The sequence below is a fragment of the Scyliorhinus canicula genome, chromosome 1, assembly GCF_902713615.1.
Source record: "Scyliorhinus canicula chromosome 1, sScyCan1.1, whole genome shotgun sequence".
NCBI classification, from domain to species: domain Eukaryota; kingdom Metazoa; phylum Chordata; class Chondrichthyes; order Carcharhiniformes; family Scyliorhinidae; genus Scyliorhinus; species Scyliorhinus canicula.
This window is the reverse complement of record NC_052146.1, coordinates 229,692,032-229,711,294: the sequence shown is the minus strand read 5'-3', so window position 1 is coordinate 229,711,294 and position 19,263 is coordinate 229,692,032. Positions and strand designations below refer to the sequence as shown.

Here is a 19,263-nt window from a genome sequence, read left to right as displayed (position 1 = left end):
ACCAGTCCACACTCTTCTGCCCATTGCGTCTGCGCCAGTCAGAAAAAAACACCTACGTATTCTAATCCCATTTTCCAACACTTGGCCCATAGCCTTGCACGCAAATGCACATCTAAATCTTTCCTAAATCTTATGTTCCTAAATGTCCACTACCCTTTCAGGCAGGAAATTCCAGATTCTCTCCAACCTCTGGGTGAAAATGCTTTTCCTCATATCTCCTCTAAACCTCATGCCCCTTACCTTAAATCCCTGGTTACTTACCCCTGGTTATTAATCCCTCCACCAAGGGGAAATATTTCTTCCTGACTTCCTGTCTACTCTATCTATGCGCCTCAATTTTATCCATCTCAATCATGTCTCCCCCCCCCCCCCCCCCCCCCCCCCCCCAATCAAGGAAAACAATCCCAGGCTATCTAATCTCGCTTCACAGCTAAAACTCTCCAGCCCAGCCCAGGTGGTAACATCCTGGTTAATCTCCTCTGCACCCTTTCCAATGCTGTCACATCCCTCCCATAAGGTAGATTCCAGAACTGCACACAAACTCTAGATGTGGCCTAACCAATGTTTTATACAGTTCCAGCATAACATCCCTTCTCTTAAACTCTATGCCTCAGTTAATAACGGCAAGTATACCATATGCCTTCTCAACCAACAGCTCTGCTACCTCAAGGGATAGATGTACATGCACACCAAGGTCCCTCTGATCTTTTGTGCTTCCCAGGGTCTTGCATTTATCATGTATTCCATTCCTTATTTGTCCTGTCCAAGTGCATCACCTCACACTTACCTGGATTGAATTCCATTTGCCACTGATCAGTCCATATGACCAGCCCGTCTACACCTTCCTCTAATCTAAGGCTACCCTTCTCACTATTTATCAACCCACCACTTTTCGTATCATCCACGAACATACTGATCAACCATCCTCAATTCATATCTAAATCATTTCTATGAACCACAAACAGCAAAGGCCCCGTCGCTGATCCCTGTGGGCCCCCACTGGACACAGGCTACCAGTCAGAAAAATACCTCTTGACCATCACTCTCTGCTTCCTGCCACTCAGCCAATTCTGGATCCAATTTGCCAAATTTGCTTGAATCATATGGGCTCTTACCTTCATTATCAGTCTCCCATGTGGGACCTTATCAAAAGCCTTGCTGAAGTCCAAGTAGACTACGTCAAATGCATTGCCTTCAACTACACACCTGGTCACTTCCTTGGACATGGGGCAGCACGGTGGCGCAGTGGTTCGCACAGCTGCCTCACGGTGCTGACGTCCAAGATTCGATCCCGGCTCTGGGTCACTGTCCGTGTGGAGTTTACATATTCTCCGTGTTTGTGTGGGTTTGTGTGGGTTTCACACCCCCCCCCCCCCAACCCAAAGATGTGCAGGGTAGGTGGATTGGCCATGCTAAATTGGCCCTTAATTGGAAAAAAAATGAATTGGACACTCTTAAGTTTTTTTTAAAACTTCTTCGGACATGACCTCCCCTTCACAAAACCATGTTGACTATTCTTGATTAATCTCTACCTCTCCAGATGAAGATTAATTATGATTCTCAGAATTTCTTCCAATAGTTTCCCCACCACGGAGGATAGATTGATTGGTCTGTATTTTCCTGGTTTAACCATTCCTCCCTTATTGAATAATGGTATCACATTGGCTGTCCTCCAGTCTTCCGGCATCACAGCTAAGCCTCTTCAAAAAAGTACCAGCTAATTCTCTCTCTCTCCAATAAGCATGTGGGTGTTGGATTCCTGAAAACAGGGCCTGATGGCAGACCACGAACTGAAAGCAAAGTCTGATGAAACAGGGACTCTGTCTCTACATTGAAATTATGATTACAGGCTGCAAAACAAGGACTGTGATTTACAAGCTTACTAAGGAGAAAGCCTGCAAGGACCCATTTTCTGAAGCACAGACTCTTTTCTCTTTCATTTATGTTTTTCCCCTTTTCCACGCCTCTGTGTTTGTCTGCCTAATGTGTGTGTAGAGGGTGAGGAGGCAAGTTAAAGTAGGAGTTAGGTACTTATTAATATTTAACCAACTGTATCTGATGCGTATTTCACCATTAATCTTGTTATAAATAAACAGTAAATGTGTTTCAACTTACAAACCTAGTGACTGTAATTATTGGGCAGCCAAGGGCCAAAGATGTAGGGTATTTGTATAAGAATTATTGGTTAATTTACTTGGTATGATTCCGGGGTAAGTGGGGCTGGAATTGACCGTGCATATGCCCAGGGTGTCATAACAGTAGCAGGACTGCAGAGTGTAGATCTGATTAATCAGTTGTGGGATTTCTTAACTCTATTGCATGCTGGTTATGCTGTTTGGCACACATGCAGTCTTGTCTTGTACCTTCACCAGGTTGATACCTTATTAAAGCTACAATACAGGACTACTAGCGTGCCAAATGACTCAGCACATGCGATGGACAGAGCTAACTGACCCCACAACAAACGGCTTAGATCAAAGCTCTGCGGTCCTGCCCCGTCCAGTTGTGAATGGTGGGCAAGTGCCTTTCTTTAGAAAAGGAACCAAAACTGCACCCAATACTCCAGTTTTGGTTTCATCAGTTGTCCTGTACAATTGTACCTGTCATTTCAGTCTCTTTACTACATACTTGTCCACTGTCATATTTGACTGGATCGTTGATCTCACTATTTTTAATCAGGGTGTCAACTACTATTACATATCAGCTGAATATTAACAATATATGTGTATAGGTGTCAGCCTCAGCTCAGAGATAGCACGTTCACTTTGGGGTCAGGTGGTTTTCGGGTTCAAGCCCTTTTAAAATGACTTGAGCACATACTCAATCCTGTCTAACATTTGGGGCAGGACCAGAAGTGAGTACTTGATTGTCAGTGGAGCCACATTTCAGGTGAGATAGTTGCTACTTTCCTTACAATTACATCAGTAACTAAATTTAAAGCTAATATTGTTAAATGCTATGGGCCGGTCTGAGGTTGTGAAAGGTGCTATAGAAGCGTAAATTTTTAATTCTTGTGCAACAGAAAGGATACCTGAAATTAAACAAAGCATCAGCATGAGTGAGTGTTGCAATGTTCAGGTTTAATTTCTGTGCTCCTTTACTGCAGTGGAGCTTCTTCTTCAGAGGCAATTGTGCTACCAACTAAACCACAGCTGAATTTTAATTTGATGTAAACTAAAATATGGATGACTTTGATTCACAATTTTGCTTCACTGACTAATTAGTAGTAACTTGTTTATTCACTGTTGCTTCACAGTGCCAGGGACGCAGGTTTGATTCCCATTGGGTCAGTGACTGTGCGGAGTCTGCACGTTCTCCCTGTGTCTGTGTGGGTTTCCTCCCACAACTCCTGAAAGAGTACTTCTTAGGTGAATTGGACATTCTGAATTCTCCCTCAGTGTACCCGAACAGGCATCAGAATGTGACGACTAGGGGATTTTCACAGTAACTTCATTGCAGTATTAATATAAACCTACTTGTGACAATAATAAAGATTATATTATTATGTGTTTTGTCATACAACTGCAAATTCAAACTACAAGTTTATCTCAATTGTTTACATAATTAACGTTTATAGTAAAAGGTTTTAAAACCTCTTCAGTGATAGAAAAAGTATGTTCTTCCATTGCCTTCTTCCAAACAATAAATATTGTCCTGGATTTTTTTAATCTTTGGGATATTTAACTTTGCTGACATGGCCAGCTATAAAAGCTGAGGAGATCTGAGAAGGTGGTTCAAACAGAGGTTTACTTCTGATCAAAAGAAAAGGTTGCAATGCGGCGTGCAGCACATAGGTTCCAACCAGAACTACCGATCATGCCTGTCCCAATCTGGGCCCACTTATAAGGGTTGATTCTATTGCCCCAGCTGATGGGCCTCTGCCCATCAGCGGAGGAGCTCGTACTTCACAAGCCTCATGGGGAGATTAATTGGGTCATCCCTGTGGGTCTTGTGGGGGTTATTACATCTCTCCCCCACCAAAGTCCGAAGGTCCCTCTGTTGCTGGATGCAGAGAAGGCCTCCTTCACTGCTTTGCCCGCAGTTGTGCTTCCAACAGCTGAGGGCTGGCTGGGGGATGTTATATTATCCTTGGTGGTAATATGTTGTGTTCTTTGTCTTTTGATCCAGAATGGTCCATTGAGTTGATAACAAAGAATCCAGCAATCATTAGATTGAAACAAAACTAATGTATTGGATAATGATTAATTGAATGAAGTTTGCACACAGTACTGAGCTTAGTTAATAATAAAGTAATATTGAATCTGTCTCGCAGTAATCAATAATCTAGTAATCAGTAATAATATCTTCATGTTAACTCTCTCTAAACTAATCTGCTCCTCGTGCTGTTCTCAGGCTTTCTCCTTTGCTAACTACCCAGCACTCCCTGAGGTCTGATTTATATACAGAGAAATGGTGGTGCCCTATAGTGCTTGAACTACACAGAGATGTAATAATTAACACTTCACTAGCTTGCCTATATACATATCATTACAGGGGGGTTTATAAGGCGTCGGGGAACGTTGTTTTCATGCCTATCGTTGGAGGAGGCCTGTTGGCAATCTGTCTCTGATTATTCTGTCCTCCAGAAGTACTGAGGATTCCATATCCATATCTAAGGCAGAGTCTTCTATCTATAGCAACCCTGGGCCCTGCAGAGTTGTGCGCCCTTGCTCACGGATGGTAGACAAGGGGGACGAGGGACTGATGCATCTGACCAGGCTACCTCTGGTGTGGGTTCCCTGTCTTTGAGATGGTCCACATGCTTGTGTACAGTCTGTTCTCTGGTTTTGACTGTATAGGAAACTGGTCCTGTCTTCTCCACTATGGTCTCTGGTATCCACCGGCTGCCGTCTCCAAATCTCTGGGCATATATTGTATCTCCTGGTTTGAACCCTCTGTCTTGCTTCTGGTGGTTATGATCCTTCTTCTGGAGGTCTTGCTTCTTCTCCACCTTCTCACCTAGGTTGGGAAATGCCAAGCTTAAACTGGTTTGGAGCTGTCAGCCTATCAGTAGCTCTGCCAGTGCTACCCTGATGGTAACATGCAGCGTGGTCCGATAATTAAATTAAAAAAGTGCCAGTTGCATTTCAACTGACCCCGTGGTTTGCTTTCTCATGCCCCTCTGAAAGGTTTGCTCACCCAGACAGGGTTTTGATCACAGGAATTTCCTACTTTCTCTGTCTTATAGCATTGACAAAGGGTCATCTGGACTTCAAACGTTAGCTCTTTTATCTCCCTACAAATGCTGCCAGACCTGCTGAGATTTTCCAACATTTTCTCTTTGGTTTCAGATTCCAAAATCCGCAGTAATTTGCTTTTATTAATGTAGCGGGTCCAGTTCAGTTTCTGATTAATTATTGTCCCATGATGTTGATAATGGGGGAATTCAATAACGATAATGCTGTTGAATGTCATGGAGAGGTAGTTAGATTCTATCTTGTTGGAGATGGTCAACGTCTGTAAGGCACTTGTGTGGTGTGAATATCACTTGCCACGTAGAATGCCACATGCAACCTTTTCAGTCAATCAACTTTGTTTTCAGAAGGCAATGTTAACAAGAATACTTTTAAGCAGCATGTGATAATGACTTGACAACAGTTGCCTATGACAGTGTTTTTCAATATTTTTTGCCCGGAACCCATTTTTAGCAACTAGCCATTCTTCGGGACCCATGCCAGCCAACCTTCGCAGCCCACACCTGCAGGCCTTTGTGACCCAAGCCGCCCAAACTTCGCGACCCACCATTTTCGCTTACCGTTAATGTGCCAGGTGAGCCTGCGGGGTCCTCACAATCGCACTTGTTTTTTCATTCAATGTTACATTTCTGCTAAGGATCTCAGCTGATGATTTAACATCTCACTCCATCCTTTGAAAAAAATTAAGAGGTTTGTCCTTGAACATGCAAATGCCTTTGAAGTTCAGAGGGTTTTAATATTTTTGCATATAACACATATGAGCTTTACATCGTGATTTGCAGTGGCATAATTAATAAACCCGTACCTCCAGAAATCATCTTTATACTGCTTTGTTCCTATTTTCAACTTCTTCTTCATGGATTGAAGCTCACACCAGCACTGCTGGAAGCTACAAAATGGAGGAATCTCTCTCATGCCCAAACATCAGCGTACGAGGTGCAGGCAGGAAGACTGTATTGAATTTTTTAAAAATCTTCTCCTGGGTCAGCGAGCTGACATCAGGAGGAGGTGGTCTGCCTCGCTGGGCTCCGGGCCTGCGCACTGCTGAGAAGGCATGCATGCGCAGGATGGCCAGCATTCTGAAAGTCGGTCACAGCCAGCATTTTAAAAAGCCAGTCATGGCCATTGGGCACTTCTTCCCGCGATTGGCAATGCTGCGACCGATGGCCCCATGACCCTCAAGACACCAGCCCGCGACCCACCCTTGGGTCACGACCCTGACTTTGAAAATGGCTGGCCTGTGAGGATTGGGGATGCAAGAACAATCAATGATTTCAAAAGGAAATAAGATGGGCGTGCTTGAAGGAAGTAAACTTGCTGGACTATAATGAAATGAAAATCGCTTATTGTCACGAGTAGGCTTCAATGAAGTTACTGTGAAAAGCCCGGAGTCGCCACATTCCGGCGCCTGTCCAGGGAGGCTATAAGCGACTGAGCATGGGGAGTAGGACTGACTGGATTGCTCGGTTAATAGCTAGCATGGGCCTCCTTCTGTGCTGTAAACGACACACACAAAAAGCAATACCAGTTCGAGTGTGGAGCCCACACAGAATGAATGAATGAAGTGGGGGCAGCTGTGGCGCAAGTGCCTGGTTCCATGCAGGCGGTTGTGCGCGTGCGCGGTGCTCCACTTGGCATGGAACCGGCTTCGGACCAAATACTGTATGAAGCAGATAAACTGTAAACAAAAAACGGGTGAGAGCCAAGCGGCCCGCTTTTCATATCGTAACGGCATCGGGCGAAACTTAACACCGTGAGAACTATAAGTCATAAGAATTTTAAAACATAAAACGTAAAAGCGAACATTGTACATGACCCTCGGCAGCGACATTTGGCTGGAGCGTTGCTTTGAGGTGGGGAGATCCCCCGAAGGGGTTTTCTCCCTCAAATACTTCAGGGATACATACATCTGTATGTTTGGAGAACTTTCTGTAAATTTACCTTGGAAGGCAAGCTTCCTCCCCACCTTTAAACAGAATAGCTAATTGGGATTTCTGTGTCAACGCGGCCTATTCCCGCAGTGAGCTCCTCTCGCGCGTCCGAGCAACGGCCCGGTTGCTTGGTTACGCGGACGCCGGTCTTGCTGCACTGCGGCTCGCGCTCCCCCTTGGCGGACGGGGGACCTGGAAACCGTCGCACCCACCCCCCCCCCCCCCAACCCAAAAAGCCGGAACGGCCCAGCCAGACCCTCCGCTCATTGGACGGACCTCCCGGCCGTCTCATTGGTTGTTGGCCAATCAGCCACAGACGCGGGTTGCTTCCCCACCCCTCCGGGAGCTTGTTGTGATTCAATGGTGGCCGGAGCTGCTGTTGGGCTGATGGCTGGAACCGGGGGGCTTGCACGAAGAAGATGAGGCGCCTTTCCCCCCATCGTCCCAAAACCAGTTCTAAAAGCAGCAATGCGATTTTAGCGGAGTGCAGTGCGGCGGAGGATCTGTAGCCGGCACATCCACTGCAGGGCCACCAGGAAGAACGGGGAAGAAGAAATCCAGTGAGTGGTTTACCATTCGCCGCTGCTTTAAGGCACTGTTGTCAAGGTGAAGGGCATGATGCCCCCCCCCCGGTCAGATCCCGGTTCCACCGAACCGATATTGAAATAGGATGTACAATTCATGGTCAAATTCTCCCATCGAATCCCAATAAGACTGCAGCAATCCAGATGTTTGACTTAAATCCTATTGACAATGTTGGCGTCTTCGTGAGGTCCTGCCAATCGAATAAGTTTTTTTCCAATCTGTCTCAACATAACGTTTAATGCTTTTATCTGGTTCCCGAGAACACAACGAATAACATAACCGGATAGTTCAACACGCAAGGAGGCAATTTGGCCTGTCGTGTCTGTGCTGCTCTCTGAAAGAGCAATTCACCTAGTGCCACTCCCCTGTCTTTTTCCCCAACCCAGCAGTTTCTTTTCTATTTCAGATACTGATCAACTTCCCCTTTGAAAGCATCAATTGACCCTGTCCGAACACACCCGGCACTCCTGATCCTAACCACTCACTTCATAATGTTTTTCCACAGGTTGCCATTGATTCCTTTGCCAATTACCTCAAATCTGTGCCCTCTCATTCATGATCCTTCTACCAATGGGAACCATGTCTCCCCATGTACTCTATCTAAGGCAACTCATGATTTTACAACCCAATCAAATCTCCTTGACCTTTTTTCCAAGAAGAATACTCCCAATTTCCCAATCTATCTTTGTAACTGAAGTTCCTCGTCCCCATCTCTGGAACCATTCTTTTAAATCTTTTCAGCACCCTCTGTAATGCTTCACATCCTTCCTAAAGTGTGGTGTGCAGACTGGATGCAACACTCCAGTTAAAGCCGAACCAGCCTTTTATTAAGGTTTGACATAACTTCCTTGCATTTGTACTCTATGCCCTTATTGATAAAGTCCAGGGTGCTGCATACTTAATAAACTGAGCTCTTGACCTGTCCTGTCCTCTTCAATAATTTATGCCCATATATATCCAGGTCTCTCTGCTCCTGCCCCCTTTTTTTGAATTACAGACTTTTTTTTATATTGTCTGCATTCCTCCTACCAAAGTGAATTACTTCACACCCCTCTGCATTTAATTTTATCTGCCACTTTCCATTCCACCAGCCTGCCTATACCTTTTTTAAGTGCTACACGATGCTCCTTATGTTCACAATACTTGAAAGTTTTGCATCATCTGAAAATTTCGGAGTCTCACTTGAAATTCCATTTTTCTAACTTCTCGGCCCCATTTACAGCAAAATTACAATCTGATGTTTTAATGCATAGAGACTACTTATATAGTAATGTGTAGAGGTACATTGAATATATATAGTTATTTATTTTCATTATCTGCCGAATATTTATTGCCCATTCCTCGTCTCCCCTGCCCTATACAATGGAGTGGTTTACCAGATTCTCTGGATTATTAGTGAATGACACCCATGAATCCTCCTCCCAGACTCCTCCACTTCCTCTTGTAAACTCCTCCCCCCCCCCCCCCCTTTAGCACACAACCCCAGCATACACACCCATGCCTCAAAGAATTATCATTGCAAATGAAAGTCCCATCTCTTCCCTTGTCCAGATATATACAACGTCAACTCATTTAGTACATACACCAACATGCAGTGAAAAAATAAAGTTACATGAGGCTACATCGGTACACGACCAATTCTCAATTCTGCCGCAGTCCTTCTGCCTTCGCAAGCTCGTCTGCTGCTTCCGCCGTCCCAAAATAAAAGTCCTCTGAATTGTAGGTCACCCTCAACTTAGCTGGATATACTATGCCACACTGCACCTTGCTGATGTACAGTGCCTTCTTCACCCGGCTGAAGGCAGCCCGCCTCCTCGCAGCTCCACCGTAAAGTCCTGGTATATACGTATACCAGCTCCAGCCCACTGCATCTCCCGCTTCTGCTTTGCCCAGCACAGGACTTTCTCTTTCACGCGAGACCTACGGAAACACAGAGTTACTACTCTTGGCGGTTCACTCGCCTTTGGTATAGGCCTCCATGACCGATGAGCCCGATCCAGTCCATTTCCTTCAGTGTCTCACCTTGCTCCCGCACTGCCACCACTGCGCTTGATACCACCGTCCTCACCAGGGCAATCGCCTCCTCCACCAGCTCTTTCGATACCGCCCCATCTCCTCCTTCATCGCTTCCATGTGTTTTGTGAACTTTTTGTCAAGTTCCACAGCCATCACCTTGGTGATTTCTTCTGCTGTTAACGATGCGGCCTCCCATTCTCCCCATGTCTGCGTGGGTTTCCTCTGGTTCTCTGGATTCCTCCCACAGTCCAAAAATGTGCAGGTTAGGTCGAGTGGCCATGCTAAATTGCCCTTGATGTCCAAAAAGGTTAGGTGTTGTTACTGGGTTATGGGGATAGGGTGGAGTCGTGGGTTTAAGTAGGGTGCTCTTTCCAAGGGCTGGTGCAGACTCGATGGGCCGAATAGCCTCCTGCACTGTAAATTCTATGATATGATTCTATAACCAAGGAAGGTGCATTCATAACATGGCCAGTCAGATTGAGTGTCAACCTGCGACTCTTTCCAACATGCCAGTGTCTTGCTGTAAGAGCGGGAGAGACTCCTGGTCGGTCATGCTTGATGTGGAGTGATTCCCCACAAGCTATAAGCCTCTGGCAACAGACTAATGACCTGTTTCGGGAATTACAAGCTATGGAAGAGATGAAAGTCTGCCTTAGTACACCATGAGGTAGGTGCAGGAAGAGAATTGGAATGGAAATGCATGTCTAATGCCTTTTAAAATTTCCCTTGCAATCTGATTTTTTAAAAAGCTTTAGAGTGCCCAATTAATTTTTTCCAATTGAGGAGCAATTTAGAAGGGCCAACACACCTTTCATAGATAGAATTTACAGTGCAGAAGGAGGCCATGCGGCCCAGGCACCGGACCTTGGAAGAGCACCCCATTTAAGCCCACACTTCCAACCTATCCCTGTAACCCAACCTAACCTTTTTTTTTTTGGACACCTAAGGGCAATTTAGCACTGCCAGTCCACCTAACCTGCACATCTTTGGACTGTGGGAGGAAATCGGAGCACTCACAGGAAACCCATGCAGAGAATGTGCAAACTCCACACAGACAGTGACCCAGAGCCGGGATCGAACCTGGGACCTCAGTGCTGTGATGCAGCAGTGCTAACCACTGTGCTGCCCCTTACAATCTGTTTCTGAGGAAGTGTGTTCCAGATCATAACTACCCTTTCTACCTGTATTGATTTCCATATCCTGGTTAGTTCTTTGGCAAAGTTTTAAAAAATCTTTGACTATATATCAGCCAATTGCTCAAGGAAATAGTTTCGCCAGACCTGCACTATTAAAGCCACTCAACTTGATTTCCTCTAATGGGTCTCTCCATAGCCTTCCTCTCTCATGAGAGCAATTCAAGCTTCCCCATATGACTGAATTTCCTTATTCCTGGTATCATTTTTGATAAACCACCTATACTTTCTCCAAGCCCTGACGCCCTTCCTAAAGTCTGTCACTCAGATTTATACACAATACTGAGATGAGGACGATCCAGTGACTGGCATGATTTTCTTGTTTTTGTATTCAATGCCCCTAGCTACAAAGCCAAATATATGATATGCTTAACTGCATTATCAACTTGCCTTCCCACCTTCGGGGATTTATGAACATGCACCACCATCCCATATCCCTCTACTCTTGCACCTCCCATCAAAGTAGTATCATATAGATCATCCTGCCTCATCAAGTTGTTTCTCCGGGCGGCACGGTAGCACAGTGGTCAGAACTATGGCTTCACAACTCCAGGATCCAAGGTTCAATTACCGGCTTGGGTACTCCCGTTCTCCCCGTGTCTGCAATGGTTTCCTCCGAGTGCTCCGGTTTCCTCCCGCAGTTCAAAGATGTGTAGATTATGTGGATTGGCCATGCTGAATTGCCCTTCATGTCCACGAAGGTTAGGTGAGGGCAGCATGGTGGTGCAGTGGTTAGCACTGCTGCCTCACAGCGCCGAGGCCCCAGGTTCGATCCCGGCTCTGGGTCACTGTCCATGTGGAGTTTGCAAAGATGTGCAGGATAGGTGGATTGACCACGTTAAATTTCCCCTTAATTGGAAAAATTAATTGGGTATTCTAAATTTATATAAAAAACAAAAAGGTTAGATGGCGTTACTGGGCTACGGGAATAGGGTGGAGGTATGGGCTTAAGTAGGATGCTCTTACCAATGGCCGAATCGGACTCGATGGGCCGAATGGCCGCCTTCTGCACTGTAAATTCTATGATGACCCTAAAATGCATTATTATCAGAAATTGCATTTATCATCTGTCTGTCCATTTCATCAATCCATGCCCACCAAAAGTCAGTTGCCATCCTGATTGTTCACTATGTTGGTAAGTTTTGTATCATCCACAACTTTGAAGTTGTTCTTCCTATATTCCAATTCAGGTTATTTATGGATAGCAAGGAAAACAATTTCTTATTAATGACTCCTGGCAAACAGTTTTTTTAAAAATACCTGTTTTCCACCCCTTCCAGTCTCCTAGTCTTTAGCCAATTGCATACCCAAGTTATCACTGCCTCTTTCAAACCATATGCTTCTATTTCAGAATAGCTCTGTTGTTGATTACGGCACAAAAGCAGGCCACGCAGCCTGTTGTCTGAGCCGGCTCTCTGCAAGAGCAACTCAGCTCGTCCCACAACCCTGCTTTTTCCTCATAGCCCCACAAACCTTTTCTTCATTGACAGTCATTCAATTCTGTTCTGGAAGTTATGACTGAATCTGCCTCTACCATAGTGCATAGAGAGACATAGAGTTTTACAGCACAGGACAAGGCCCTTCAGCCCATTCTGTCAGCCATATTCTATTCTAATCCCATTTTCCAGCACTTTATATGTGGCCTTGTATACTATTTTCAGGTGCTCATCTAAATGCTTCTTAAATGTTGTGAGGTTTCCTGCCTTTACCACCCTTTCAGGAAGTGTGTTCCAGATTCCTCCACATTCTGTGTGAAAATGTTTTTCCTCAATTCACCTCTAAATCTCCTGTTCCTTACTCATAATCTATGCCCTTGGTTATTTACCTCTCCACTAAGGGGAAAGTTTCTTCCTATCTACCATATATATATATATATATACCCTCATAATTTTGTACACCTTGATGAGGTCCCCTCAACCTTCTTTGATCTAAGGACAACAAGCCCAGCCAATCCAGCCCCTTGAGCTTTTGTGCTGGTATGGTGCTCCCCACCTTCCTGGGGTTGGTTTTAAGCCTGTCCTTTGTCCACTACATAGCTCCCCACTCTTTTTCCTTCTCATCCTCTCCTGCGCTCTGCTACCCTCGGCCCTTCATTTCTACATTTTGGCTCCCAGGTTCAAAGCGAGGTGGTACAGACCCGCAAAGTGTCTCTTGGATCATTTTAGTCCCTCTGATTCGTCTTTTCACCACTGCTTTTGTTGCTATCTTCCCAGCTCGTTCTCCTGGACAAATTTGTCTATGTCCGCAGGGGCCGCAGTCTTTGCAGTAATAGTCCTCTGCTTCTCTCTGGCCTTGGGTTTCGGCTGTAATGACATGTGGGCTCTTTCTACCTCTGGCTGGTTGGGGAAGCTATCCCTTCCCACCAGGTTTCTCAGCATCTGAGCCACATAGTACAAGGGGTCCCTGCCTTCGGTCCGGTTCCTTCTGGCAGACTCTTGGGTTTTGGTGCTGCGACCAGTTCTCCTGGTCCTCCATTTTCCCCTTTCGACTTTGCTGCGTCGCTCCCCCTTAGACTTCCCTGCGACGCCACCTCTTCGCGATCTCAAACTCTAGGGCGATGATCCTGTCGCTCTGGTCTGTTGATGCTCTTTCCAATTCTTTGATAGTGTTCCCCTGGGCCTCCAGTTGTTTCTCTGCCTTGTCCAGTGCCACCTGCATGGTGGCCAGGGCCTCCACAACTGCCATCCTTACTGCCGCTTTATCTCTCTCTTTAACTCTTCCTTGAGCTACTGTAGCTCCCTGGTGAGGCACTTCCTCCATCCATCCTCCAACGTGGGGGAACCCCATGTGCGGCATGTTGGCCCCTCTCGTTGTCGTGTGACCGGCGTTTCATCACATCGTGCGCCTGTCAATGGGAAGTGCTCTTTGCATCTCTTATTTCGCTCTTCACTCCCTCTCTGAACTTTCTATATTCAGCCTCATTCTTGGTCTTTGTGACATTTCATCAATGTCTTTTAGATGTCCATATACACAACATCTACTGCACTATCTTCATCAACCTCTCTGGTGAATAGACCATTTCCACTGGAGCAAAGAAGGCTAAGTATAGATTGAAGTTTCTAAAGTTTTATAAAGGTGTTGGTAGAGTGAATAAGGAATTATGATTTCTTTGGTTTGCGAGCCAATTTTTAATGTCAGTAAGATTGAACAGAGTAATCAGAAATTTCTTAGACTTGAGTAAATAGAGTGCTTTGTCACATGAAGTAGTTGAAGCAGTAATTGTTGAATTGTTGTGAGAAAAGGTGGATAAATACTTGAACCAGGGAAAGGTAAACTTGGGGAAGAGCTTCAGACATTGTGATTAACTGTGGTATTCTCAAGCAAAGAATTCTCTTCCCACATCTCTCCACCTCTTTCCTCCTTTAAGACGAAAACCTACCTTTTTGACCACACCTTTGCTCATCTAATATCTCTTCACATGGTTTGGTATCAAAGTTCATTTGACAATATTCTTGTGGCCTTGGGGCTATTTTACTATGTTAAAGGTGTTGTGTAAATGCAAGTTGTTGTTGTTAAGACCCAACACCGATACTGGGCTGAATGGCCTCCTGTGCATTAAATGTCTTTGAATAAACACATTTTGGAGCTCTGTAACTAGCTCTGTAACTAACTCTGTAAAAATATAAACTACTGTGCCTGCAAGGAAAGTCTGAATGTTTAAATGGTCTAGTCACATGAAATGAACAATGATCGGAAGGTAAATGTGCTGATATGTTGAAAGTATCCAAGTAGTTGTAATATTTAAATTAATATGAAGGCAGCTACAAATATGTTTTATATACTTGAAAACTATAATCTTTAAAAACGATTTTGTACTTGGATCATAATTTAAAGTTCCAGTGCTTTATCAGCTATCCTCTAGTAGCTGTAAAACAGACTAGGTGGACAGGTTTGCAATCTCCTGTTTGCTTGGTGGTTGATCATATCTGCACTATATACGCTTGGTTGACCATTGATGGCATATGCATCCACCACTTCTTGCCAGAAGTGTCAATCTAGACATTTTTTGAGATGGTATCATCAATGATTGAACAGATAACATTCTGGCAACTTTCAGGGGGAAATAAGAATGGATAGCTATTAGTTCAAATAAAATAAAACAATGGCGAATCAACATGCTACACGATGTATTAATGGAAAATAAATTGGAGTTTTACTTGTGGCAAGATCCCGATCTTGGTTGTGCCCAATCTTGGTTGTGCAGTGAGGAAAATTAACCAACAGCAAAAGGAGGCAAGAAATTGGCAGTTCTTCGCACTTGCATGTCAACTAATGTCTGCATTAAATAGCATCTGAGAGTGGGTACCCTGTCCACCCATTGGACTCATAGAAATGTGTATATGAGTATGAATATTTATCCTCCTTTATGAATAAGAAAAAATTATTTGCTAAAAGTAATAAATGATTGTTGAGGATTTGCCCTGGGAAGAGCGCACACTATTTTTGGTGTCAGAATTCTCATCTTTTACTTTGCCAGAAAGGAGATACAGAGCTTCCCAGTAGAGCCGGCTTCCACATTGCTGGAGGAGGTGCTGATGACAGGGGGACTGGAGAAGGGGGTAGTATCGGTGGTTTACGGGACTATATTGGAGGAGGAGGAGGAGGAGAAGGTGCCGCTAGAAGGGATGAAGGCAAAGTGGGAGGAAGAGTTGGTAGAGGGTATGGAGGAGAGGTTCTGGTGTGAGGTGCTCCGGAGGATGAACGCCTCCACCTTGTGTGCGAGGTTGGGGCTGATACAGCTGAAGGTGGTGTATAGAGCGCACCTTACAAGGGCGAGGATGAGCTGGCTCTTTGAGGGGGTAGAAGATGTGTGTGAATGTTGCGGGGGAGGCCCCGCAAACCACGTTCATATATTTTGGTCCTGTCCAAAGCTGGAGGATTACTAGAAGGAGATTTTTAGGGTAATCTCTAGAGTGGTGCACGTGAAAATGGACCCAGACCCTCGGGAGGACATGTTCAGGGTGACGGACTAGCCGGGGTTGGAAACGGGCTCAGAGGCAGATGTTATAGCCTTTGCCTCGTTGATCGCCCGAAAACAGATCCTGTTGGGGTGGAGATCAACCTCTCCATCCTGTGCCCTGGTGTGGCGGGAGGACCTGCTGGAATTCTTTGAAAAGGTCACATTTGAACTGAGGGGAAGGATGGAGGGGTTCTACAATTCATGGGCGTTATTCATTAAGCACTTTAGAGAATTGGATCACATCGAACATTAGGGAGGTTTGGGGCTGGGAGGGTTGTGGGGAGGGGGACTGTATGTGTTAATGGTGACTGAGGGTGATTCCTGATTCCTTTTTGTCATTTGTTTATGTTAACATGTGGGCCAATGTTTGGGGGTTTGGTGGGAGGATGGTATCGTTGTCATTGATATGGAGATTGACATTATATTCGTTAATGATTATTGTTTATTGTTGGGTGTAAATTTGGGAGAAAATGTAAAAAAGGAGGAGAATAAAAAACATTTATAAAAATAAAAAGAATTATCATCTTTTGCTTGTCCTCCCCAAATTAAAATCATTATATGTTGAGTCAACAAACCTCCCCTGTATGCATCAAATATTATTGATAAACTTAACTAAGTTAGTTTCAATTAGTTGTGATATCAGATGAAATTCTGTCGGTTAAGTACAATTATTTCTATAAATTAATTATATGTACATTATCTAGTTGATGAACCTCATTAATAAAAGATACTTGTGCTTCTCACACAAAGAACACCAAAGTGTTTTTTAAACTTGCAGCTGGTAATGCCAAATTAACAAAGCTCAAATCCAACTGGGGCTGCCTGTATTAACTGGTAATGCTGCTGACAGTACTTGTTAACATTTTTAACTAAATTGCTACTTTTTCTCAGTTTAGTAGAAAACAAGATGAGTCACACGTGTTCAGTAAGTGTCCCATTTCTTTATGAGAACCAAGGATTGGTGCTGGATATGATTCTCCGCTCTTTGTTAGGAGTAGCCCAGTCCAAGACTATCAACTGGGAAAGTGTAGCTAAACTCATACCAGGAGTCACAGCCAAGCAGGTACTGTAAGTTACTGTTTTGCCTTTGCAATATGAACAGTTCTCTACTTTTGCAATCAGAAATAAAGAATAATACACTTCAACTTTAAATTAACAAATACAATTGATTATTCTTGACAGTATTACTAGTTTTTCTCAAAGGCTGGTTGGTTGCCTGTCAGATTGATTTCATGGAAATGCTATAGAGCAATCTGGCTTCTTAACATATAAATCCTTAGCATACATAGAAATTTGTCTTCAAATTCCAGGCATCATTTTCAATAAAGTCATATCGTGCAATTATGGTTTCTAATTGTTTTGTAAAGTAATAGATTAATATTTGTTTCTCAGTGGATAGAACTAATTTAGGTTGAATATCTTTTTGAAAATCAGGTGCAATATGTTTCTTTTTCATTAAAGTTTTTCCAAAGATATAAATTAAATAATTAGTCAAATATAATTAAAAGCCAGTTTTCTAATGGCAGTCTATCATTAAGATGGGAACTAACTTGATACATTATATAAAAGAAAAGAGGTGCACATGCATAACTCTATGTTGATCTTTGATTAGGATAAATGGTCGGCACAACATTGTGGGCCGAAGGGCTTGTACTGTGCTGTACTGTTCTATGTCCTTACGGTGCTCCTTAAAACGTTATTCACTTAAGACCTAACAATTTTCATCATCATAACTACAATGGAGGGATTTTGCGCACCCCCCCCCATCATTTTGGAAACAATGGAGGGATTTTGCGCCCCCCCCCCCCCCCCCCCCCCCCCCCCCAAGCACTTTGCAGTGTTGGGATAATCTGGTCCTGCCACTGGGATTTCCCATTGTATTCTCCCTCTGCCGCTGGGAGACCTGTAGCAGGGGTTCAACATCGATGGGACTAGGAGATCCCGCTGGCAAGAATGGTTGAAAACTTCTTGGTTGGAATTTGACGTTCTGTTCCATCTGGAGTACTGCATTGAGTTTTGGTCACCGCACCTCCGGAAAGAAATGTTAGCCTTGGATGAGGTACAGAGAAGGTTCACCAGAATGATAATCGTGCCTAGAGTGGTAAATTATAAGTACACATGTATTCTATCAAGTATGGAAGATTGAGGGTGACCTAATGGAGATGTTTAAAAAGTTAAATGTGTTTGCTAGGGTAGATGAAGATTAATTATTTCCTCTGGTGGAGGAATCTGGACCAAATTTAAATTAGAGTTAGGCCATTAAAAAGTGAAATCTGGGAGTACTTTTCACATACAACATAATAAAATTTATTCACTTGGGCAGAGAGCACACAAATTGGTGTGGCAGATTGAGTTTGGATGGGGTGGAAATTAGAAGCAGAAGGATGAGCAACTTACCTTAGTTAAAATTTATAAATGGGCTAGGAGGTACATTTTTATTTAAACTGAGGACATTCAAGACTGAGATTAATAGATTTTGGACACTATAACGATCGGAAAAGTTGTTAAGGTAGATGATCAGCAATGATACTAAATGGCAAAGCTTGCTTGAGGAGTCGTATAGCCAATGCAACTCATTTTTCTTTTATTCGAGTGGAAGTACCACATGGAATACAATACAATATTTCATCATCCTTTATTGTCCATCAATAAATGCTGACCTTGCCAGTGACGACCACATCCCACAAATGAATAAATAAAATAAATTTAAAATTAAATTCAGAAAGTGTCTCCAACTCTAATGACCTGAGCTCCAGATTTCATAACTTAAATTGGACACATTCCAATACATTAGAGAGGTTTTAGGAGCAAGAGCTTTTTTTGTCGGTCTGGATTGGCTTTGCATTCAAACTGAGTCTTCAGATACTTTGTTGCTTCCCAGATGCTAAGGTAGAGACTATGGAAAGGGAAGGAGAAGAGTCAGTGATCGGATTATGCACCTTTTTTTCTTGTTCCATTGTTGTTTGTGCTATGGAGGTGTGCGAGTTGGAGGGAGGGGAATCAGCAGTGGGGTAGGTGGCTCAGGCGCATTGGGCAGGGGCTAGCTGGGCTGGCTAGTTAATGGGAGTGCAGTGGGGGTGGTCAGGTGGTTAGTGCAGCAGACGTGGATGGGGTTGTTGTATTGTTCAGGGGAAGGGGGGAGAGGGGCTGCTGACAAAGGTGTTGTTGTTGTGGTATAACATGGGTGAGGGTGATGACAGTGGACATCCGGGGTGGGCCTGGAGGGTTGTGTGGCATGGGCTGGGGGTTGGCCCAAGAAGGGATATGGTTGATCGGCAGGGAGGGGGGGGGGGGGGGGGGGGGGGGGGGGGGCAGGGTGCCCTCCAACCAGGTTTCTCACATAGAATGTGACAGGGCTGAATGGGCCAGTTAAACGGGCGCAT

The 19,263-nt window shown here is 44.3% G+C and overlaps 2 protein-coding genes across 12 annotated transcripts in view; one reads left to right on the top strand and one right to left on the bottom strand.

Annotated features, from left to right (window-relative positions):
• LOC119972408 (centromere protein F-like) overlaps window positions 1-7,336 on the bottom strand; it is a 49,337-nt gene extending 42,001 nt beyond the window's left edge. For 3 of the 4 annotated variants that reach the window (XR_005462044.1, XM_038809037.1, XM_038809063.1), the window contains exons 1-2: window positions 7,137-7,336; window positions 5,756-5,866 (exon numbers count right to left, since the gene is read on the bottom strand). The gene's annotated coding sequence lies outside the window, so the exon portion shown is untranslated. Of the gene's footprint in view, window positions 1-5,755; window positions 5,867-6,000; window positions 6,619-7,136 lie in introns of those variants that run through there. The other variant, XM_038809047.1, reaches the window with a different exon arrangement.
• The window catches only part of kiaa1841 (KIAA1841 ortholog), a 224,543-nt gene continuing 212,041 nt past the window's right edge, over window positions 6,762-19,263 (top strand). For 2 of the 8 annotated variants that reach the window (XM_038809026.1, XM_038809010.1), the window contains exon 1: window positions 7,408-7,686. Coding sequence is in view for 5 of the 8 variants with exons in the window: in XM_038808965.1 (XP_038664893.1) it covers window positions 6,860-6,890; window positions 16,777-16,943 (198 nt within the window). In the remaining 3 variants the exon portion in view is untranslated. Of the gene's footprint in view, window positions 6,891-7,407; window positions 7,687-16,771; window positions 16,944-19,263 lie in introns of those variants that run through there. The other 6 variants (XM_038808965.1, XM_038808982.1, XM_038808974.1 and 3 more) reach the window with 6 other exon arrangements.